Here is a 26,731-nt window from a genome sequence, read left to right on the forward strand (position 1 = left end):
CAAAATAAAATATTAAAGTTAGTATATGACCTTTCCTATCTAACAGCAACTAAAGAACTTTTTGAACAAACTAAACAATTAAACATAACTGAACTCTTTAAACTAGAATCTTTAAAATTTATTCATAAATTAGCCACTGATGTAATTGTAGACGAGGAATTAAAACTTGAAAACAATTGTAGTAAACATGAACACAATACGAGAATATCAGAAAAATATCATATACAATCTTTTAAAACGAGAAAAGGACAATCGAGACTTATAAACCATGGACTGAAATTATACAATAAACTACCAGACAAAACTAAACAAAAGACTCAGGCAACCTTTACAAAAGATGTTAAAAATATTATTATTAACAGTAGAATGTGAATTTTAAAAGTGAAAACATTTTGTTAAATGTATGTAACCCGTAAGGGTTTATCAATAAAATTTAAATAAAAAAAAAAAAAAAAAAAAAAAATCCAGATGTTCATTAAAATTTAGCCGCGGACCTTCCGCAATAACATTACATGCAATTGAATTACAACCAATAACACATTTTGAAAAACGCTAGGCATCTGGATTAGAATCTTTGAGAAATAGTACATCCATTTAGTTTAATTATCAACGTATGATTTATTGTGGCCTTATGGAAAATGGACCGAACTTCCTTGTATACATGTATACCTGGATAAAATGGCTTCATGGAGGAAGTGACAAAAGAGATGCCTTTTGTTAAGGCTAAAATTGTATGCATGGCTTTCACTAACGCCCCTCTGGATCTGGTATATTCCGTGCTTCTTTCAGATGTGAAAAAATTAAAATGATCAAATCTAAACACATGAATCGTGACTTTTGACCAGCCTCATTATTTTAAAGCTAGAGACATCATTTTGTCAAGCACTGAAAACTCTGATCTTTGTCTTATCGTTGTAAGATTTTCATAAGGCTTTTATTAATTGATTTTTTATGGGGTTTAGACCCGGGGCTATATCATGGTAAAAAAACTTCGGAACACCAGATATTCCAAGAATTCTCATAATTGCATATATGCAAGGGCTCTCAGAGCTCATAAAATAACCTTTAGAAAATATACTTTTAAATAGCTGAACCTAATGCTGTAAAATATACCAATAGATCTACATTTTCCCCAACGATAATAATAGAATAAAAAAATACGAATGTTCAAATGACGTGTTGACAATTTATCTATCGGCATCCTCCATAGACTGCTTCACAGTAATATTTGAATTGTCTAGTTATTTCTTCAGCATCGAGATAAACCGCCTCTTGTTTGGTTCATTAGACAAAAATTGTCTTGCAAAGCGGCAGGGTTCACGTGATTGTCAAAAATTACATCAGCTGGAGCATGTTTCTTTATTTTTGCGGTGAGGGGCCAAGAGTCTATGAGTCAAAGAGTTTAGGTGGGTGAATCTCAAAATCGGTAGAAAAGTCGGTAAGTGGTCATATAAAAATATTTTATAACATTTAGTACAATGCTTGGCAACAAAGTGAATGCTTTAAATATTAATAATATATCATGTAATATGTGTGTTCATTTTGCAATATTTTTTTTCTTTTTTCTATTTAATCAATCTGTTAAGCATATTTAATCAATCTGTTATGCGTATTGAGAATGAATTAGATACTCCGTATTGTTCTCAATGTGAATAAAATAAAGTAAATAAAGGAAGGCAGAGAGGATAGTGCGCCATATTACTCTGTTTTTGCATTCAGACCTCACTTTTTCATCTTCTCATGCATGTACGCCGGTTATTCTGGCTTTCGATACGTCGATCTTTAAGTATTTGTTGTATTGTCATGCCATGTTTTTCTTGGTCTTTCTCGTTTTCTGCATCCTTCAACATTTGCATAGTTAATTTCTTTAGCCGTTCTTTCGCTGTCTATTCGCTCTGCATGTCCAAACCAACGCAACACTTCATTCTTGATTTAGTCGATAATGCTTATTTCAGTCTAACTTAATGTATGGATTTCAGCATTTAAATAATAAAATAAGAAAATCAGAACAAAATAATAAATAAAAATATTTTTGAGTTCTGACAATATTTTAAAAGATAAATAGTAATTGCTAACAAAACATAGTTATATAATAGTAAAAAGAAACGATATCTTTTTTTAAAATATTAAAAACATTTTAATATCAGAACTAGTTTATAACTAAATAAAATTATATAACGTGTTATTAGAAAAAAATATTTTAAATTATGTATAATAATTCAGCAAAAAATATGTTACGCAATAATAATAATAAATGAAACGTTCTTTAATCGCAGCAGATAATTAATACTAGACTGTCCAGGTGATAAAATTGTGTGACGTAAGTGTCCGGGTCCGGTCACATTGACCGCTAAATTTGACGATTATTGATACGATCAAATGTGAAATGAAATAAAATAAAATATACAAATTTCTGAAAATGTTTATTTATTAATTTTGTAAAAATAATACCTTGTTTTTGTTTGATATGGAACGTTAAAAAAATTATGAATACTACTTCTTGCGGTGCTTTATTCGGTCCCCTCGACCTTGGCGATCACTACAGCGAAAGCATCTTGGTCCTGCGCTACTCCAAGGCCAGAAAAATTGCTTATTGGATTTACTCGCCATAGTAAAAAAAAACTCACTTCAAAAAAAACTTTTTGAAACACTGTAAAATGAAACATTTGTCAGTGTGTGATAAGTTTATATTCCTTTAATTATGTTTATTTAATTATAATATCAACATTTTGAATAAGTCAACTATATTATGAAAATCTCTCTCCTCTACTCCTCCACTCTATTTCCTCATCCCTTAACCTTCTTACGAGCTCTTTTTTTTCTCATGTCTGAAATAATATATTATTTTTCTCTTTACTGTGTAACATGTTCGCTCATAATATTTGTGAAAAACTTTAACTGGATGTATGTACTATTTTTTATATTTTGTGTTCTTATATAACAACTGTTGTTTTTCCTTAATAAATAAAAATAAAATAAAATGGTGATTCTTGGGATAAGATGACCTGAAGCCCAATCACAAATAACTATCGACGTGCTTAAAAAATGCTAAGCATTTGAGCGATCACAATAAACAATAATGAACATGCTTAAGTTATCGCAGTCATAAGTCAACGCGTGTGAAATCTTTAAGTCAACGTTCGTGTCGGTTTGTTTTTTGTTTTTCTCGTAAATAAATACAGTTCACTGACGAAAAATCGGCGTTTACTATAAAAAAAATACAATATATTGCATTTGCAAAATAGTAAGGAGTAAATAATACAAAAAAGTGAAAATTAAATTACAATTACCATGGCGACTGCTTTTCTTGACATTTGACTAGCCAACTGCCGGCTAAATGCAATAAATAGCATGATAAAAAATAAACAAAAATAGCAGCTTTATAATATTTTTCATATTTACACCGGTGAAATTCAAATATGTGATTGCGCAGCAGGATTATACGTCGCGAAACGTAAATATTTTGACATTTAATATTAGGTGTTCACGGATGTTCCATTGTGATCGCGAATACGATAAACCGCCATGATAAGAAATTGTTACCACTTCGCTTATTAGCACGTCGATAGTTATTTGTGATTGAGCTACAGAACGGTTCCCCGTTGCCTTCGATAAATACTATCGCAAACATATTAATAAAACGGACAGCCTTTTTTTCTTTGCTTTAGAGTAGCTATTGACCGACCGAAACAAGAATTTCTGATAAATTCGAAACCAAATTTCAGCTCCTGCTCTTGTTTCGGCGGAAACGGAAGAATATTTAATAAGTTGAAAGTCACTTCAAAGCGCAAAAAATACCGAGACTGAGTATAAATGAGAGTTTCAGACAACATCCATCATGTTAAAAGTTACTTCTTTAGCGGGTTGTGTGCTCTTTGTGCATGATTCCATCTTATAAGAACTATTAATTTTTACAAGAAGAACTTTTTGTTTCCCGTATAAAATAAAATAAATCTGTTTTCGAATAAAAAATACGTCATTCAAAATACTGGGAAGATAAAACTTACTATTAGAGATTGCATGAATTTTCGGTTTCCGTTTCGACCAATAAGGGCAATAAAACTAGTTTCAGCGGTGGTTTCGGTTAAAATTGGCAGAAACATCGGCTCTACCAAAACCTGTATTTATGATTATTATTGAAAACATAGCTTGTTTGCTTAGATTTATGTTTCACTTAGGTAATTAATTAATGACCATTTATTCATTTATTGCTTTTTACAATTAATCAATGAATTTTTTCCCGCTATAATCGTTTATTAACCCCACTGTTTATTTAATTTTTTGGAGGTTTGCACTGTTGTTTTTTAATAATTAATTTTTGAAAAGGCCTTGAAGGCGTGAATGTAAAAAAAACATATTTCGTAAAATTGAATCTTTTTTAAAGTATCCTTACGCGTCGGACGGGCGGTTTCGATTTTACCACTACCGTTTTTAATTATGTTTTTACAAGCAGATTTTTCAAAATTTTATTTTTATTTTTTACTGAAGTATTTTGAAAATACTTAACTTTTAATTAAAAAAAAAAAAAATAGCACAGTAAGAGATATTTGATTGTCGTTCATTCAAAAAAATAGTTATTGTATTGCCATTGTCTAATATAAAGATTAAAAACAAAATATACTAGTTTTGTAATTTGTTGACTAAAGTTAGTAGTTCTTTAATGTTTCTATTTTTTTAAATATTTTATAGTCAATAAGTTAAAGTTCGCATGACAAACATTAAAGAACTGTTACCTTTAAGTATTATTATGGACAACAAATCGAAAAGCTCTAAAAATAAACATATTTACTAATTAAGTTTATGCCTTTTCTTTCATTGCTTATTTTATTTAACATTTATATTAATGGAATCATATGTTTAACAATAAGAACGCCTAATTTCGGAAGTTTCAAAAAGACTTATTTAACTCTTGTGTGGCTGTGATGTCACACTAGTCGACATAGGACACAAAACTTGATATATGTCTCTTATTTTTTTAAATTATGGACTCGTATTTTTTAAAATATTCAAATGGACATTTTCACACCGGATTTGGAAAGTAAAATATGTATTACTATCCTGGATGTTAATACATTTTTTTTTTATCGTTGCTACGCGAAGAATAAATGTTCGCTAATTCAGCAACACATCTGTATAAGAGAGCACGAAGATAAAACTCATAACAAGGAAGACAAATACGGTGTTCTGTGGTGAGTGTTGTTTAAAATAGTTTCAATTGGTTGATGGCAGTGATGGGGGACACGTGCGTTATATGACCGGAGTCTTTATGATTTTTAATTATTTTTTTATAACAGGGCTAAGTCATGTGTTTATTTGCATAAATTATGGAAAAGAAGTTATAAAAAATTATCTTCATGTTTTTTTTTCAAATGTCTGAACTTTAGAATATTCCGTTTTTTACCAATGGTAACACAATGTTGCATCACCGCGCGCAAAGGGATTATTTACCACAGTCTTTTAAGAATGAAATATGATTTTGTTTCGATTTTGGCTGAAACTGTTTCGGTTTCCGTTTCAGCTGAATTCTCGTTTTGTTCTGTCACTACTTACCATCTCACGTTTATCTTTTTTACTTACCCTTAAAAAAATGTTCAATTATAATATTTGTTACGTTGATATATTCAGCAATGTATATATTTGTCTACTTCCGGAGACAGGTTACACTAATCAAAACTTTTGTTTGATAATATTATTTGCTTTTCAGTTAGTAATCATAACGGCAATAGAATACCAACAAATAACATTTGTCACGTCCACGTTTTTATTAAGTAACACAATATTCAAATAAGTCAACAATACCAGTGCGATATAAAAACCATAATATTTTATACATAAATTATGTCTTATCTTGAATTACCGGGATTATGAATAATGTGCTAGTCGAAGATTACTTTCATTTAGTGTTGCGTATAACCGGTTGTGATAATCGAATAATTTTGGTATTTGAACATTTCGGATAATCCAACTAAAATTATAACTCGTTGTGGTTGCGAATTATGTGGGAATGCATTTGTCGATTATTGTTACACTTCAATATCCTTTACCCACAACAACTGTTCACTTCCCACCTCTTGCATCCTTTGATAACCCGCCACAGCAAGACCTAGTGTCGTATTTTTTTTTTGCCAAACGTGTGCCGCATCGCCATTTGTTTCCACCAACCACCAGTGTTCAGCTTCAGATCGGGGGGCTGTCCTAGTGTTGGTGCCGCTCGCAATTGACCAGTCGGACCGCAATTCCATCAAGAACAAACCAGGTAAGTAGCTTCCATTCCCGATCTATTTCATTTGTTCGGGTTGTGACCGATTGACATTGCATACCGCATATCAAAGATATTCACCAAATATATTAAAATTAAAAAACACAGTCCACTATATCCTAGAAGCCCTAGGGCTTTGTCCTCGCTATTTCTCGCCCCGCACCCGCGTGAGAATTCGTTTTCCCATGAAGTTGTATGGTTCATAATAGCAAATTATGTTAAACGAATCTCAAATCATTATATTTTCCTAAATTTTGTATGCCACAAACACAGTCTTCACAATTTTTATCCGTAACAAAAATAAAAAATACATTCAAGGTGATGCCACTGCATGACATCACCAAGACTATTTAACATAATAATAATATTAAAATAAACATAGTTTATTAACAAAAAATACAATTACTTTATCTATTACATACACACTTAGGTAATAGATTTCTCTGGATCATGTCTAGTCTGCCTAACTAGGTACAACCTGTTTTAAGGCAGACATAATATTATAAATATTATAAACTTTTCTGCTTACACAAATTTAAAATACGGATTTAATTAAAACATTCATAACCATAATACGCGTAACTCAGAAAAAAATCATGTTACTCAATTTCGCTCAACGAAGTTTGGAAAAAAAACTCTGTAAAATATTGGCCACTACAAATTTAGTAAACCGCCCGATGAGCTTAAAATCGAAAAGTCGAATAGCAAAACCAAAAATGTCGCAATAAAAAATATTACTTAAATCTTTTTGATAGTGATAGCTTTTAATGTAATTTATATAGATAGTGTAAAGTACTGTGTTATGTGTTTTTTATTTTGTGTTTTCTTACTACTTTGGAGTGTATCTACGTATGATATTATGTATTGTCACAAAAAAAAAATCTTTATATGTACGGTCCCAAATGAGTTTTTTAAATATAACTCCTGGGAGTATAATATCTACTAAATTCATTATATGTTTTATAAATAATAAAAATAAATAAAAGGAAAACTTAAGAACATTTGAGAAGTAAAAAATATTAAAAAATATAAATCAGTTATTAGATATTGCCAGCGCAACGTTGCGATGATTTAAAAATACACATCATATTCTTTGAGTCATTAAAATTATCTCGATATTATTTTCACGCTTATTATTACCAAAATAACGTTCATTCATGTGTTACTATATTCGAGTAAGTGATTTGAGATTAGAACATACTTTCTGCCGGGAAATGTTTTGAAAAATTGTTGCATCGATTATTTATTTATTTATTTATTACCATGACTAACGGCCGTAGCCTATTTGTACAAAATTAAAGTTGAATACAAAGTTAGATAATAAAAAGAAAACATGGTTAATTGTTATGGCTAAACTCAATAAAAGTAATGTTAGGTAATTAAGAATAAAAGATTTATGGGAAAACAGAGAAATATAGACGAAAAGTAGTCAATTAGAGATGCATTTTAGGTGTGTAAATCTTACATAGACACATAAATTCGGCAAAAATAAAAATAAATAGACTTTATATTAGTATATTGTACAAACAGATTGAATCTCTGGTTCATTGGTTATTGTTGCAAAGTCAGTAGTGTCCACTTCCTATAAACATGCAAATGAGCATGAACCTACCTAGGTAACAAGTATGACTGCTTGTATATATATATAATGCCTCGGGGGTCTAATTATTTTATATATTCTTTCTTTAAATTAAAAAAAATTACATATTAAAAATAAAATTAAAATAAGTTATGTATTGGGAGTCGGCTACCCGGCAAGGATGGGTACACGAGTAAAAAGTTGTAATGTCAGTATGCTCAAAGTATGGCTAGCAAATTTTTTGTTATGTGCTAATTTTAAATAATTTTAATTTTAAATAAAATTAAAAAAATGGCGTAATAAGCGCTTTTAAATCAAATTATTATCGATGGAGGTTAAATATGAAACAATTGAAACAATATATAAGAACAGTATATAATTCAGCAGGGCTTTAAGTTAAATATTATTGGGTAAATATTTTTGAAAAATAAATAAAAAAAGAGTACAGGTTTTATTTGTACAACTAAAGGCATAACTCAACAAATAAAATTTTAGCATTTATTTGATGCACTATCAGAAAAACCTTAGTTTGAGCGAGCAAAATAAATATAGTCTTATTATTTATTGTTTTAGCATTTACTTCGTGGAAAAATATTAAGTTTTTTTTTTTTTATGAAACACTTCGTAATTTTTACCACGTAAGAGTTTTATAAATTTTTATTTTATTTATTGAATGCAAAAAATACGAAATTTTACATAGACACAATTATATGTTTTTTTACGTCCCGACTTGTTAGAAAATTCCGTGTTAAGTCGGGACTCTTCGATATATAAATCAAAAATCAAAAATGTTTATTTACATATTAAAACAATATGCAGGTAATCAAAAAAATATGCAAAATAATCAAAACAATATACAAAATAATAATAGAAAAATAAAAATAATAAAAAATTTATAATACATCTCGAAAATGGAATCAAAAGTTAATTAATAATACGTATGACAGTGATGACATGCACATTTACGATATACGTATATGGATAGTAATGAAAATAAAAATAATGAAAACAGCAGCGATGTTATGCATTTATTCCCGAAGCAATCTCATACAGTGGTTTCTACCCCTCGATACAATCCAGTTATGGATCTTCATCTTACATATATACAACTTAGACAGATATTATAACACAACTAGTTTCAGGTATTCTGAATTACCCATCATCAGGTGTAAATATAAACCAAACTAAAATATATACACAGATAAGTACTAAGGTACTTATAGGGTCAGGTGGAAGGGGCAAGGCAATGTGTGGTGGAGAAGGTAGAGTTTTCCTAATTTTGGGGAATATTGATCACAGAGGTGAAGAATTTTTAATTAAATTAAACTCAGATTTTTTTTGTATTTCAATATTTTCTAAATTATTCATAATAATACCTTTATTTGTAACATAATGTAAAAGTTTAATTTCATGGAAATGAAAAAAATGATTTGTATCCATAATCACCCCCTCTACCACACATTACCTTGCCCTTTCCACCCGACCCTATCAATACCTAAGTACTTTTCTATGTATATATTTAAGTTTAGTTTATATTTACACCTGATGATGGGTAATTCGGAATACCGAAAACTTGTTGTGTTGTAATATAATATCAAATTCTTTTGTGCTAAGTATTTAATTTTTAATAAATTCAAATATTGTTAAATTATTAGGTACTAGTTTGGTTAGGCCGTTTGAAAATGTGTCACAGCGTAAATGAATTCCTATACCCGTCTCCTTTTCTCTCGCCAACTTGAATCCTGTCCCTTTCACATCTGTGTAAAGTTCCAGAAACTATTTAGTTAATTAATTTGTCACCTGGGGTCAGTGTCCGATCAAAACTCGACTAACACACACGTAAATCGCAAAATCGATTTCGGTATACCGCATTGCGTAAAAATAAAAATACAATTAATATTAAACTTAAACTAAATTTATGTGACAAAGAAGAGACCATCAATGTGGAGTTTTGCTGCTGTTTTCAAGAGGAACCAAAAATCTACAAAAGGTCAGTCCATCCCAACTCCTTTCCTATTAATTCCAATTTCGCGCTGTGAAAAAAATAAATTTATATACCTTCTGTCGAGAACCAGCTTACGCATCGCCAATTAAGTATTTTAAAGTAAAAACAAATAAAATGGCAAAACCTCAATTAATAGTCATCTTCAATGGAAAATAAAATAGGAATTTAAGAACCAAAAATAAATATATTATTCTATCAAAATAGCATTAACAGGTTTTATATCTCTCGGAATATCATGCGCTAAATCAGCTACAATGTATGAGAAAGCAGTCCAAAACGCTGCACATCTATCGAGAGCGTCGGGTTCGATAACGTTTATTGTATCTCCCGCTGAATGGTGGTACCAGAAATACTTCTCATTATCAGTAAAAAGTCCACCTCCAGGAATTCCTTGCTTCGTAAAAAAATCAATATCTGGTCCAGGTTCATCCAACGTCAGTTGGGTCGCATTTATAGGGTGAAATAACTTTAATATTTCTTTCATCATGCACTCTCCAGTTTTACTTCCTCTGTATATTAATCCGCGGGGTGAGAATGTACCAAAATCAGACTCCATAATAAAGTTTATGTTGTCGTTATCTTTTCGGTGTGCTTTTTCATAGGCTTTAGCTCCGATGAGTCCAGGTTCTTCAGCTGTCCACAAAATTGTTCTCAGAGTTCTCCGGGGACGCAGATTCAGCTTTTTTAAAACAACCGGAGCTACCCAAGATATGAAAGAACCACCTCCATCATCCATTGCACCATCTCCTACGTCCCAACTATCTATATGTCCTGACACTATAACTAATTTATTTGGTTCTGTAGCTCCCTTCAAGTCCGCTATGGTGTTTCTTGATATTTTGGTTTCCGATGTTGCTGGCATAATCAGTTTGATCGTGATATTCACGCCATTGTTTTGCATTCTCAAAAGTTGGTCAGCATCTTCTGCGGTAATGGCTGCGATTGGAATTCTTTTTTTATCAGTTTGGTTGTATTGACCTCCCGTATGTGGGGTTGCCATTGAAAACGGTGTTACAGATCTTACAAGAGCTGCTACAGCTCCCCTTCTTGCAGCTTCAGATGCTCCTGTAGTTCTGTATTTAACGGTCTCATCATAACTTACAAATGGTGCTGCATAAAGAACTATTTTACCGCTGACTGATGCATTAGAAAGAGCTTTCAATTCTGTAAAATTTTGAACGACAACTACATTGGCGGTAATACCCCGGATAGGTGTAGCTACACTACCACCAATACCAAGTATAGGTAAATTTTTAACTCTCGGTTTTAATAATGTAGCCTTTTCGTTTCCTCTCACCCAATGTGGAACCTAAAAGAAATATTGCAATGATTACAATTAATTCAACAATGTTTGAGTATGTCCAAATGCTTGCAGACTGGCTGGATTTCCTTCCTAGGGAGTTATTCATATTTAAATTTATCGGAACAGAGAGAGAAAACATTTTAGAGAAAGTAATATAGAAATATATGCATTTATAGAGCTGATGACCTGTCGTTGGCTGGTTAAGTGGCCACTTTACACACTGTGTAACATTCACCATTCTGCCCATGTTTAAAAGTCCACAATTCCTCAACTCTTCCATCTGTTGACTTTTGTGAAGTAAAGGAGTTGAAACCTTTATTGTGCGGATGAGATTCATCCGGCTGAACCAAATCACCTACTAGGCAACGCCTGAAATCAATTTTTTCAATTTTTATACTTCTTTTTCCTGGTAGTTAATTAAACGATGTCTCACCTGCAAAATAAAGGTTTCAGCTCCTTTACTTCACAAAAGTCAACAGATGGAAGAGTCGAGGAAATGTGGATGTTTAAACATGGGCAGAATGGTGAATGTTACACAGTGTGTAAATGGCCACTTAAACCAGCCAGTGACAGGTCATAAGCCCTGTAAATACCTAGACTTCCATACTTCCTTTTCAAAATGTTTTCCCTCTCCGTTGCAATAAACTTAAATTTAAATTAATGTTCATAATTATTTCAGACTATCTTTTTATGATAACGTTGTTTTGCTTCAATAAATAAACAAATAATATATTTGATAATTATTCTCACAGCTCTGAAACTACATTGTATCGGTACGCTTCTGAAATTGTTTTATATTAAATTATTACTAAATTTAAACTTCTTATCAGTTTGACACAATTTTTTTATTAGCTTAATGGGTGTCTTCCCACAAACCAAATTACAGTTATAAATATTGTTACATTTACTAATGTGCTTGATTTCAAGAACTAAATTTCACTCAACATTCTTTCCCTCAGTGATCATATTTCCATATTTGTACTTTGGACAACTGTCCATATGTATGATTACACCTAGATAAGTGGAGAACAACCCTAATTCAGGTTCCGTCAGTGATTAATTTGTTAGTTTTTGTATATCGTAGTTATACAAGTAAAACTGACCATTTGCAAAAATGACGAAATTAAGATTATTGACTTTTTGACATCGTATTAGTATAGTGCTTGACTGGTAAAAATTCCAAGTCGATCCAACGCTCCGAAAACAATTGATTTGTAAAATATGTGACTGTTTTATAGAAGCTCACAGATTTTTGACAAGTAAAACTGACCAACACACATAGTCATTTTTATTAGTAAATTTAAGATCCAAAGAATCGACTAAGTAAAAGTGAGTCAATTTTTTTTGTTAGTTTAGAGTTATTAGTTAGTAAGTAAGCACACGTTTTGTGTTTGACAGATACGGTTTTTTTTATAAAAAGTTAATTAATAAAATGTATTTTTTAGATTATTACGTAACACTTCTTTTTCATTTATTTTGTATTTCTGTGTTTATTTCACCTTCATAAACATAAAAAAATGGAATTATGGATTATTGAAATAAAAAATTCCAGAAACATAATTTATGGTTATAAAATTAAAAAAATACTATCTCCCTCAATGAACGAAACAAAAATGAATATCTGCAAAATTTCATGTCAAATTTTACAGGTAAAATTGAAGTTTTTAATATTTTTTTATATAAAATTAAAAATGTTTTTTAAATACGTTTATACTTTACATAAAAGTTGAAAATATCGTACATATAATGTAAAATTAACAACCACTTACTTGACAAATCCGATCTTTGAGAAGCAATTGAACTCTAGAAAAACACTAAAATGGCTACCCCGAACATTACTAATTTTGTCACTTGGTCAATTTTTCTTGTATGCCCACGATATATTCTACTATATAACCGTGAACATTCTGTTTGCACTATTAGTTTTTAATCACCCGTCAATAGGAGGAGTATTTTCCCGAAACTTTAGAAGTATTCTTGTAAAATAATAAAAGTTTTGTAATACTGATAAAAAAGTTTTATTTTCATAATAGTTTTTAACTCTTGTGTGGCTGTGATGTCACACTAGTCGACATAGGACACAAGATTTGATATATCTCTCTTATTTTTTTAAATTATGAATTCGTATTTTTTGGAATCTTCAAATGGACGTTTTCACACCCGATTTGGAAAGTAAAATTTGTACCACTCTGCTATATGTAAATGCAAAAAATATTTAACCTTGCTACGCGAAGCATGAATGTCCGCTAATTCAGCAATACATATATACAGATACCTTATACAAGACAGAGCACGAAGATATAAGTCATAACTAGGAAGACTGAGACGCTGTTCTGCAGTGAGTATCATCTAAAACAGATTTAGTCTTCTTTCGGTTAATGACAATGATGGGGGACGCACGCGCGTAACATGAGTGGCGTATTTGTGATTTTCAATTTATTTTGCTATAACAGGATTAAATTATATGTTTATTCCCATAAATTATGAAAAAGGAGTTATTAAACAGTAGTCTCCATGTTTTCCATTTTTTTCAAATGTCCGAACTTTAGAATATTCCGTCTTTTACTAGTGGTAACACGATGTTACATCACCGCGCGCAAAGGAATTATTTACCACAGTCTTTTAAGAGTTAATAAACTGTTCTTTCGAAGTGAATGCCGATTCAATTCATAATATTGTTTTATGTTTAACAATGTTTTGTTGCAACAGAGAGGGATAACATTTTTGAGAAGGGAATATGGAAGTCTAGGTATTTACAGCGCTTATGACCTGTCACTGGCGGGTTTAAGTGTCACTTCGTATACTTTTCAAAAAGGTTTTCCTTCTCTGTTGCAACCAATTTAAATATGAATAACTCCCTAGAGAGGAAATTCGGCTAGTCTGCAAGCATTTTTACATACTCAAAACTTTGTTGAATTAACTACCTGGTTAAATAAGAAGTATAAAAATTGAATTTTTTTTTTCAGGCGTTGCCTAGTAGGTGAATTGGTTAAGCCGGATGAATCTCACTCACATGATAAATGTTTCAGCTCTTTAACTTCACAAAAGTCAACAGATGGAAGAGTTGATGAAATGTAGATGTTTACACATAGACAAAATGGTGAATGTTACACAGTGTATTAAGTGGCCACTAAAACCAACCAATGACAAGTAATAAGCCCTGTATATGCCTAAACTTCCATATGTCCATCTCAAAAATGTTTTTCTTCTCTGTTGCAATAAATTTCAATTCTTTAATGTTGATTATTTTTTAATTTCTAAATTTATTACGCACTCTCAGCCAAATTATATATATTTAATTTTTGAGTTACCTTAACATTTTCTGTGCGAATATCTTCTAAACCATTTAATTTTGAAATCTCAACCATGTAATCGATAGCATCTTCTAAAGTTTGTGATCCTGAAATGCGATTCCCAAACTTGTCCACAAATACAGCCAAACTGAAATCACAAAATAATAATATTTATGTATTTATTTTATATTTGAGTCATGTTACTATGCATTTTATATTCAATTAGGGTTTTAACTGTTGTGCATACTGGGTTACGTTTTTAAGATGCGCATAATATGTGCATTATAGACAATAATAAAAAATAAAAAGTTTGACTTAGCACCAATTACGTACACAACATTATATAAACGGTATGTTTGGGCAAATTTAAATACACTTCCACTTGTACATATTTATTTAATCAATTTTAATTTTAATTTAAATAAAGGTGTACCAAATATTTTAATTTCAAACATACATTACATGGCAAAAATAATATCAGATTATCGTTCTGGCGTTCAAGCTATAACTGATACTTGGTCGGTAAATCCATTAATTGTAGATATTCAGAGGAAAATTAAGCATCTTAAAATCAGAGGGATGATTTTTCAAATATGCTGTATAAAAGAACATGGTGGTATCTTAGGAAATGAAAGTATATGAACGAGCAAGAGCCGCAACATGTAAAAGAACAGCAACTTTCTTCTCAGACTATCTCCTTAGCTTTGCTAAACGTTGTATAAAACAAAATACGTAGCAGCGTCAATAGGATCATTACCGCGCTTCTTCTACAGGTAAAATCACGAAATTGTTTTTCCAACGCTGGCTGATGCAGCAAACTTCCTTCGTCATCACCAAAGTACTTTCGAAACGACCCAAATTTTTACTAGACACGGAGCTATGAGAAGTTACCTATATAGGTTTAAATTAAGGAATGATGACTATTGTCCATGCGATGATATTTCTTCACAAAGTATCAAACATCTGTTATTTCAGTGCCCATTTTTCAGTTAACTACGCCATAATCTTGAAGCAGAATGCAGGAAAGATGGAATATCCTTAACAGATATCCACACTGTAGTTAAAAGTAGTTATCACGCGCCATTGTTCTTGAACTTTGCAACAATGGTAATTGGACTAATAAAGGTAATAAACCAAAATCAGTGATCGAACATCCCATTTCCAAGACAAACAAAAACGATTTTTTCCGAGTCCCTTAGCCTTGTACATGATACGTAAGGCTATTAAATACACGGGTTGAAATATAAAAATATATATTTAAAAAACATATATAACTACATATCATGAGCAAATAAGGAAAAATGACCAAGTCATATTTAAATGTAGTTATGTAGAAAGCAGCAAGTCAAAAAAAAGTTCAATTGAGATAATAGCACTTTTATGAAAAGAGTGAAAATTTAAGTCTTCACAACAGTTGCAATGCCTTTGACAGATGATAAACAATGGATACATTAGATTTTTTTAATATTACAGACAAGAATCGAATTATGTATTTTACCAGTGTTAATGATTCTTAAAGTACCGTAAGGTTTTTCAAGTGCTGTGGGTGTTTTCTGCAAATTGAGAAATACCGTTTTTGTGATCAACCTATTTTCAGAAGGTGATTATTACAGTCTTTCGTATAAAAGTGGTCTGGCTGTTTTTAGCAGAACATAGACTTGACCTTACTGCTCACAAAAACACCAATATTTCATTTTTTTATTGCGGACTGGCTGCTTTCCGCATAACTACGTTCTAATTAACATATTACAAAAGATATGAAGAACATTTAAGAGAAGGTAATTTTTTTAAATTTAAAAAAAATATTAATAACAAATAAAAATACAATATTAAATACATTTTTTTACATAAATCAAATGCATATATTTACATTAACGTTTCCCATTACGTAAAAGAAATAAAAAATTTTTGTGTACACAATGGGGAGTGACGTCTAACAATAGTTTATTTTATTTTAATCAATTATATTTTTAGAATAACATAAATAAATTACAAAAAAGATGATGTAAACGATGTAATATAGAAGTCTAAGCATCTACAAAGCTAATGACCTATCATTGGCTGGTTTAAGTAGCCACTTTACACACTGTGTAACATTTACTATTTTGCCCATATTTGAACATCTATATTCCTTCAATTCTTTCATCTGTTGATGTTTGAAAAGTTCGTAACGTTCTAATTGTTGTTTGTTGGCAAATTAAGATTGAAGTCTTTTTATAATCACAAACTAATAATTTTGCTATTTAGTACACATTTGATTTAAAGTTTTTATACTTTACAAATACTAAGGATAAGCAATGTATTTTGTTAGTAAAGAAGTTTTGATTTTGTCAATATTTCCTGTGGAAGATGTTCAAAACCTAACAATATACAATAATCAAATTGTAAAAAAACTATGCAAGTTTTTTTTTTTTAATTCAATAAATCCAGTATTAAATTTTGACGAAAAAATATCTAAATTTTAAAAAAATTATCTGGCCTATTTTTCTTGTATGCTTACAATATATGAAAATATAATGTAATACTTTATCCATCTTTAACTTGAATTTTTTGGTTATGGCGGCTCTCAAATTAAAGATCTGAATAAGAAAATTGAGTGGAGATAAGTTCGCCTCATTGTGTAGTGGTTAATATATTTGCCTACTATTATTGAGATCCTGGGTTTGATTCCTGTAAGGGTGGACGTGAAATATTGATTGTATAGGTTTTTTGAACTGCAGTATTTTATTGTTTCTGTAGAGGGACCTGAAGTGTAAGACTGATCACCTTATCGTCTCACTAAAGAAAGTCGTCAAATAATGTCTTTGTCGGCCTCGTGGTGTGATGGTTAGCACGTTTGCTTACCATACAAGAAATCTAGAGTTAGATTCTGACATGGTTGATATGAAATTTTTATTTAAAAGGGTGTTTTTACACTAGAATATTTCATTGTCCCTGGACCTGAAGCGTAAGATTGATCATTTCACTTTTGTGTAACAAAAATGATAAAAATACTCTGCGATTAGGCGTGGAAAGGAAATAACAATGATGATGATGATGATACGATTTTTTAACATTTTTTATCAGAAATACCCCTGTAATTAATTTTTTTACCTAGTTTTATTTTTACGATTTTTTTATGCTGTGATTTTTAATATAACATTATTTTAAATGGAAAACTAATATATATTTTTTTTTTATCAATATTCCTATAGAGATGAGGTAGAATTTTTTTTTCAAATTCAGGATTATCGATATTCGAGCGTTTACAGGGCTTATGACCTGTCATTGGCTGGGTTGAGTGGCCACTTTACGTACAACATTCCCCATTCCGCTTATTAGCGAATATCGACAACGGTATCATTTTGATTCTTGTATATATCTTATTAAATGAGAAAGCTTTCACTAGCGTGTTGGAGCACCATCTATGTATTGATATTGAAGTTAAGTATTTTTAATTAGCATATTACTTTATTTTATGTATTTAAGACTCTTCCGAGTTAAATTAAGTACTAGTAATCGCCTGCAGATGATTCTGCAATTTTATTTATACTTATATTTTGACCAGATCTTATTACACAACATTATTTTTTGGTATGTGTATTTTTGTACATACACAAATCTGGATTTCTCCCGAGGGGAAGTAGGTATATATATTTTTTTTTATCAATATTCCTATAGAGATGAGGTAGAATTTTTTTCAAATTCAGGATTATCGATATTCGAGCGTTTACAGGGCTTATGACCTGTCATTGGCTGGGTTGAGTGGCCACTTTACGTACAACATTCCCCATTCCGCTTATTAGCGAATATCGACAACGGTATCATTTTGATTCTTGTATATATCTTATTAAATGAGAAAGCTTTCACTAGCGTGTTGGAGCACCATCTATGTATTGATATTGAAGTTAAGTATTTTTAATTAGCATATTACTTTATTTTATGTATTTAAGACTCTTCCGAGTTAAATTAAGTACTAGTAATCGCCTGCAGATGATTCTGCAATTTTATTTATACTTATATTTTGACCAGATCTTATTACACAACATTATTTTTTGGTATGTGTATTTTTGTACATACACAAATCTGGATTTCTCCCGAGGGGAAGTAGGTATATATTTTTTTTTATCAATATTCCTATAGAGATGAGGTAGAATTTTTTTTCAAATTCAGGATTATCGATATTCGAGCGTTTACAGGGCTTATGACCTGTCATTGGCTGGGTTGAGTGGCCACTTTACGTACAACATTCCCCATTCCGCTTATTAGCGAATATCGACAACGGTATCATTTTGATTCTTGTATATATCTTATTAAATGAGAAAGCTTTCACTAGCGTGTTGGAGCACCATCTATGTATTGATATTGAAGTTAAGTATTTTTAATTAGCATATTACTTTATTTTATGTATTTAAGACTCTTCCGAGTTAAATTAAGTACTAGTAATCGCCTGCAGATGATTCTGCAATTTTATTTATACTTATATTTTGACCAGATCTTATTACACAACATTATTTTTTGGTATGTGTATTTTTGTACATACACAAATCTGGATTTCTCCCGAGGGGAAGTAGGTATATATTTTTTTTTTATCAATATTCCTATAGAGATGAGGTAGAATTTTTTTCAAATTCAGGATTATCGATATTCGAGCGTTTACAGGGCTTATGACCTGTCATTGGCTGGGTTGAGTGGCCACTTTACGTACAACATTCCCCATTCCGCTTATTAGCGAATATCGACAACGGTATCATTTTGATTCTTGTATATATCTTATTAAATGAGAAAGCTTTCACTAGCGTAAAAAATATATACCTACTTCCCCTCGGGAGAAATCCAGATTTGTGTATGTACAAAAATACACATACCAAAAAATAATGTTGTGAAAACTAATATGATTTTCTTGGGCTAAAGCCTTAATAAAAATCTCACCTTAACATTAAAAAATAAAAAATAAATTTTAGAAATTTCAATCTTTAGAAATTTCAAACTTTTTTAACTTGTCATCCCTTTCTAATTGAAGAATTTTTAAAATGGCGAACAACACACTAGACGCCCCTGATTTCACTAGACTGATAAGTCTAAAACTACCAAATATATGATTTTTAAAATTACAGTCTACCTTTGTTGTGTCGTCTGGTAGACATAATTATTTACTAAATTCTCCAAGCATCAGACTACACCGGCTCGGAAACGAGTATGGAGAAACTGATATGTTTCGTTATCCATTGCCAGTTTTATTTTATGTTTATTATGTTTTTTTTCGGTGATAAAATAAAAATAATTTACATTACACGAACGCTTTAAAAATCACCTTGATTTTTTGTATTTTACTTACGTAAACTCAAATACTCGTAATACCTACGGTATTCTTATTTTTTTGCCTAAAACTGTTATAATTTTTCAAAAATATTTAGTTATGTACGTACCAACTTTTATGTTATATTTAAGAAAAGCGATTTGCTTATGAAAGTTAAAAAATCAAAAGTTATGGTTTTTGAAAGGGATGAAAATATTACCTTATTTGAGATTAGTGTAAACGAAGATATTCTGAATCAGGTAGAAGAATTTGTGTACCTGGGAAGTATGTTTACTAGGAACGGAAAGGCCGAGAAAAATCTTTGATTATTGAGTACATTAAAATAATAACATTTTTATATGTATAAATTGTATGTAGATATTTATTTGATTTGTAATATTTTTTCTTTACTAACTTTGTATACTATGTGGAAAACTGTTATTAGGTCTGAGTTTATACACTATATCTGTTTGTTTACTAAACATATGAATGTAGAACTGTTGATTTCCCAAATAAAATAAAATAAAATAAATAAAGATATTGAAAGGAGGATGAGTGCCGGGAACGGGGTGAACGGTGCCCTGAAATCTACTTTGGCAAACAAATGTTAAACTAGCAGTTCACAACGGAGTTCTAGTGCCAGCTCTTATGTATGGGAGCGAAGTATGGAATTGAAAAAATGATGATGAAAGTAGGTTGAATGCTGTCGAAATGCGATCCCGTAAGCGAATCTGTGGTAAAACGATGTATGATAGGTGCACAGATGTCGAGATCCGTGAAGTGTGTAAGGCTGAGACATGCATTATCGACAGAATCAAGAAAGGGGCGTTGCTGCGTTGCTTTGGAAATGTAGAGCGAATGAACAGCGAAAGAACGGCTAAAAGGATCTGCGATGCAAATGTTGATGGATGCAGAAATCGAGGAAGACCAAGAAAGACATGGCACGATCAAGTCCATCAAATACTTAAAGATGGACATGTCAAAAGTAGGAATAATCGGCGTGCGTGCATGAGAAGATGTATGAATGTAGAGGAAGCGAGGTTTGTATGCCAATATAGAGTGTTATGGCGTTCTATCCTAGCGTGATGGTTTGTTTGTTTGCTTGTTTTTGTTTTATTTACGTATATCTTTAAAGCATGTCGGCCTCGTGGTGTATTAGTCCGCACGTTTATAAACCATGCAAGAGGTCTCGGGTTCGATTCCTGACAGGGTTGACTGGAAATATTTATTTTGAAAGGCGTTTATGCTCTAGAATATTTCATAGTCCCTGGACTGGCATTTGAAGCGAAAGACTGATCATTATACGTTTAACAAAAAATGGTCAAATGCGGTTGGTGCATCAATGCAGTGCCCTATGCCCCATAAAGAGCAGAAAAGGAACGATAACTCAGTAAAATAATAATAATTAATGTTTACATTTTTGTACTATATTTCAAGGATAAAAGAAGGTAGTATCTAATAGATCTAAATGTTTTTATCATGTAGTAATGTACAAAATTGTTTAAATATCTTTATAAATGTTTTTTTTTCTTGATTTTATTATGAAATGTTTCTCTTTATTATTTTTTTTTATTTCCCAATACATTTTTTTATATTTATACTGTTTACCTAAGAAGTAGTTTTAAATAACAATTTTTGATATTTTATATCCATTTTATCGTTTAGTTAGGTTTTATTCAACGTTGTTTTAATTTCTTTATTGAAATGTATGGTTGTACTAGTTTTTTTACAGTTTTAAAATATTTCTTATCGGAAATTTTTTTTTACCAATAATTTTATAACTGTTAATCCCTCCCGAGGGGGAAAAATCCAGTATTTTGTCTACAAACATTTGGACAAACTCAAATATTATAATAGAACCAACTGGTCCAAGAAGAAGTTTAAAAATTGAAAAATTGTTTTCAGGCGTTGCCTACTGTGTGAAATAATTGAGTCAAATGAATCTCTTCACAACAATAAAGGTTTCAGCTCTTTCTTTACTAAAATCAACAGATGGAAAAATTTAAGTAATTTGGATGTTCAAACATAGGCGAAATGGTGAATGTTACACAGTGTGTAAAGTGGCTACTTAAACCAGCTAACGTCAGGTCATAAGCCTTGTAAATGCCTAAACTTCCATATTCCCTTCTTTAAGGTATTCTCCATCCCTGCTGTAAATTTTTATTAATTAATTTTTATACTGTTTATTTATTTTTTTATTTATAAATTTAAAGCAAAAAAATAAAATACATACTTAATAACAGGGAATCTAAATAAAACCAATTAATGTAAAATGAAAACGGAGTGTTCTCTGTTTATGATAGTCTCCATCTTACATGGCACAACCTGTTCTAAGATGGAGATTTTCTATCTTTAGAGTATTAGTAGTCCTATACTAATAAAACAATAACATAAAAAAGAAAAACTAAAACTACTTAATTATAAATGCCAAGCTAATCAAATGTAAGAAATTAAAAATTGTTATTATACAAATATAAAGTATTTATATGTATCAAAAATACATGTTACTTAAACATAAATAATAATGTATAATATATAATAAAACAAATATAAAGCAATGAAATACATAAAAATATAAATAATATGTTTACCAATTATATAAAGTACTACGTTTTTTCATTTAGATATATATTTTTTTTTTAATCTCTCGCTACACTATTTATATGTGCAGTTATTTAAATTTTAAAATTTGTTTTACATTTTGAGTCTTTTATATTTGGCAATAAATCATTAAATATTTTTGGAGCAATTACATTGTATTGCTTTTTACCAAAGGCGGTTGATACAAATGGGACAATACAGTTAATTTGTGTTGCTGAACGAGTGTATATATTTTGTTTATCTTTTCAGACTTCTTAATTTGTAAATCACCGTTTAATTTATATATTTTTTAAAATAATTTACTTTACTTATAATTCTACTTTAACGTATTTATATTATTGTAATTGCAACTAATATGAAAAATGTACCATGTGACGTTTATTTTAATAAAATAAAATAAAAATAAAAATATCTTTTAGACCTACTTATTGTCTTGTTATACCATGAAACTCTTGAATTGTAATTTTGTACCAGTCATATAAAAGCCCTCTGGGCGTATGTAATAAATAATAAAAAGTGCTACTTACTGATCCCACGTTTTTCCCTTGTATTCTCCCTGGGTAAAATAGTCGATTATACGATTAGTTGTATCGGAATATTTGGCTATATCCTCTATAACATTCTGGGGCAGATCGCATCCATCATCTGTATTGTCAACTATTGTGTCTTCTAGCAAGGAAAGACATAAAATCCCCAATGGTAAAAATGTATAAATAAAAAGCACTCGCAACCGACATGAAGACATTTTGTTCAACAGTAAGATAAAAACTCATATACTTTCAATTTATATGCAGTCACCGCGAACAAATTTAAGTATTTAAATTAATTGTTTTCTTAAGATAAAAAGCGAGACGAATATTCATCAATGTCAAATTTTAATAAGCTGTAGGTTCTCAGTACCATCCGGTTCGTTTTTGCAAAAACCCCTTTAGTAGGTAAAACAGTATTGATTTATTTACAAATATCATAACGCCAATAAAACTACACTCGTAATGATACAGCACTTGGTTGTGTAGCGCGAGCGTAGCGGCGATGATGGGTTGAAGAGACTGCAATTGAACTACATTCTGGAACTGTATGACTTCGTCGTGCTGGACTGAAGTGAACTGAACTTGTTAGACTGATTGACTGGCGTTGAGAGTGTGGTGATCCCGTCTCATTTGGTGATGGACAGAAGAGACGCGGTTGCGGTTTGAATGCTGATTTATTACATGTTGAATTTGGAACACATTGTTGAGGAGCGCGTGAGTAACGTATATGAGGAGTTGAGAAGACTAGATTTGAACTATACGTTGAAACTGAGTGACTTCGTCGAGCTGGTTTGACTGACTGAACTGAGTTTGTTGGGCTGACTGACTAACGTTGCTTCCGGTGGTCTCTTTATAGACCACATTCCTATGTGGTTCATTTCTTCGTAGTAGGGACGATGTGAATGTCCTGCAGAACGATGATCTCAGTTTCATGTCCAATACTGATAGAGTTGCGTTAAATGTGACGTTGGATTCTACAGAAAACGATGACATTGCTATCTTCGGTCATCACACTATTTTAGGTGAAACGTTTTAGCACGTGTGTGTCACCAATTATGGACTATGAACCCTACACATGTATTATATTTCATTTCATTATTAAATCACCAATCTTAATGATTTTTGTCCGTTTCATAGTCTACAGTGGTTAGCCGGTTTCGTACCTTACAAGACGTAGCCAGTTTGATTATTGACATTATGAATGATATGTTATAATGAAAAAAATGTGTCTTTATTTAAAAACATTTCAAATTCCCTGGACTAGAACCTGGAGCATTGATCAATATATAAGACAGCGTATCAGGAATTGATAAGAGAATTAAAATAATAATTATATATGAGAATGGTGAATAAACAGTCTTGAATTCTCAGTGCATCAAAAACATTTTTTTTTTCAAAAACGTTTTCAAAAATAATCGAATTCAGTCATAATTTAAATATTTTGTTTTGCGATAATATATTACAAAAAAACAGGTGGCTTATTTTTTTCCTGTAAATTATCTGCTTTATGCTACAGCGATAAACGCATTTGCCTATGTAAGATCCTATGCATTAAATTCTCTGGTTCGATTTCCAGCTTTGAAAAAGCAGGATTGAAAATTTTTTTAAATTCATACTCCTAAATAATATATGTTTTATCATCCAGCAAAAATCACGATATTATCTACATGTAACCAATTTCGAATATTATTTTCTCTGCAGTTGACGGTGACTTGTTGATGATTATTACATTTTATTTTTAATAACTACAATTACACGGTAAGTTGAGCATTTAACAAGGACACCTGACAAGGGCTATTGCGTCACTGTATAAGGACAGCACAGCATGTGTGAAGGTGAATGGGTCATTCACATCGTGGTTTAATATTCCGAAAGGAGTCAAACAGGGATGTGTAATGTAACCATGGTTGTTCAACATATACATCGATAACTGTATGAAAGAACTGAAAGATTTAAGAATGGGAGCAAAAATGAATGGTATAACGGTTAACTGTCTTCTGTATGCGGATGATGCCGTGCTTCTTGCTAGCAGCAAAGAAGACCTTCAATTCTTAGTAACAAAAGTCTACGAGGTATGAAAGAAAAGCGATTTGCTTATGAATGTTGATAAATCGAAAGTGATGGTTTTTGAAAGGGATGAAAATATAACTAAATTTGAGATCAGCGTGAACGGAGATATTCTGAATCAGGTAAAAGAATTTGTGTACCTGGGAAGTATGTTTACTAGGGACGGAAAGGCCGATAAAGATATTGAAAGGAGGGTGAGTGCCGGGAACAGGGTGAACGGTGCACTAAAATCTACTTTGGCAAACAAATGTTTATCGCAGGAGGCTAAACAAGCAGTTCAAAACGGAGTTCTAGTTCCAACTCTAATGTATGGGAGCGAAGTATGGAATTGGAAAAATAATGATGAAAGTAGGTTGAATGCTGTCGAAATGCGATCCCTCAGGCGAATGTGTGGTAAAACGATGTATGATAGGTGCACAAATGTCGAGATCCGTGAAGTGTGTAAGGCTGAGACATGCATTATTGACAGAATTAAGAAAGGGGTGCTGCGTTGGTTTGGACATGTAGAGCGAATGGACAGCGAAAGAACGACTAAAAGGATCTACGATGCAAATGTTGATGGATGCAGAAAACGAGGAAGACCGAGAAAGACATGGCACGATCAAGTCCATCAAATACTTGAAGATGGACATGTCAAAAGTAGGAATAATCGGCGTGCGTGCATAAGAAGATGTATGAATGTAGAGGAAGCGAGGTCTGTATGCCAAGATATAGTGTTATGGCGTTCTATCCTCTCTGCCTACCCCTACGGGGAAACGGCGTGATGGTTTGTTGTTGTTGTTGTTGTTGTTAAGTCACTGTGTGGAAACCTGAGGTTACGAAATAATCCCCTGATAATCACTGTCTCTTTTCATCTTATTAAAATTATGTCTTCGGCCCAATGCCAAAGTCGCGAATCTGCATTTTTGCCAGTTTAAAGTTAAATATACAGCAAACGTAAATTTTAAATGGAGCACACGTTATCAAAACAGCAAAACTGTGTAACAGGACCGAGATCTGACCATCTACTATTTCACCAATCTCAATAAATACCCATCTATGCAATGCCGAACTTGCGAATATTTCGTTCGACATTTTGGCGTTGAATACATTTTTACTTGTTTGCCTTATTTACCAGACTAAAATGTGGGATGTGATAAATTCGCTATTCCAGTGCTTCAGACTAAATGCAATCACAATTTTTATTACAAACTACCCCTGACACAGCGAGGGATTTTGCACTAAATTAAGTTTTATTGTCATTATCAACCATACTTAACTTTGCGTTTTTTCAGATACTTTTTACTTTTTATAACTGTTTTATTGCTATTAATATCATGTCATTATATTGATATTTACATGTTATATTCATAAATAATTCATGTCAATTAATGGCACATAATTTAATGTTTTTGCGAAAATAAAGTTTTATAAATACATCGTTTATTATTCAATATTCTACATTATTTTTTATACCAAAGTCTAAGGAGAAAAATAAGCGCCGGGTGGTTAGAACAAAATACATTGAAGTCCCAATATTATTAGATAGTTCATATTTTAAATGTTTTTTTATTGAATATTCTTATCCAAAGCCTTTAAAACCAAAAAAAACCGCAATTAATTGTGCTTTTACTTCAAGAGATAAATTTGAAACAGTTTTACAACTTTAAACCGCTCTTCTGAACATTTACTAAATGCGACTTCCAGCATTTTAGTTTAAAGGTACAGATTTGTAATACATGTTTGTTTATTAGATTTTTAAAGCTTATTATTTATTTGATCATATCTCAAATATGTTTATTGACGTCGACGAAGTATAAAGTAATTTAAAAATCGT

General features: G+C 31.2%; 1 protein-coding gene across 1 annotated transcript; it reads right to left on the reverse strand.

Moving 5' to 3' along the window:
* Window positions 1-10,007: 10,007 nt before the first annotated feature.
* Window positions 10,008-23,084, reverse strand: LOC148282952 (carboxypeptidase Q-like). Its single transcript, XM_088224229.1, has 3 exons — window positions 22,846-23,084; window positions 14,458-14,587; window positions 10,008-11,152 (listed from the first exon to the last, which is right to left on the reverse strand). The coding sequence occupies exons 1-3, from the start codon at window positions 23,061-23,063 to the stop codon at window positions 10,031-10,033; spliced, it is 1,470 nt and encodes a 489-aa protein (XP_088080355.1). The 5' UTR covers window positions 23,064-23,084; the 3' UTR covers window positions 10,008-10,030.
* Between the last annotated feature and the right edge of the window lie 3,647 nt (window positions 23,085-26,731).

The sequence above is a fragment of the Micrasema longulum genome, unplaced genomic scaffold, assembly GCF_059751315.1.
Source record: "Micrasema longulum isolate JH-2025_06_02 unplaced genomic scaffold, ASM5975131v1 h1tg000274l, whole genome shotgun sequence".
NCBI classification, from domain to species: domain Eukaryota; kingdom Metazoa; phylum Arthropoda; class Insecta; order Trichoptera; family Brachycentridae; genus Micrasema; species Micrasema longulum.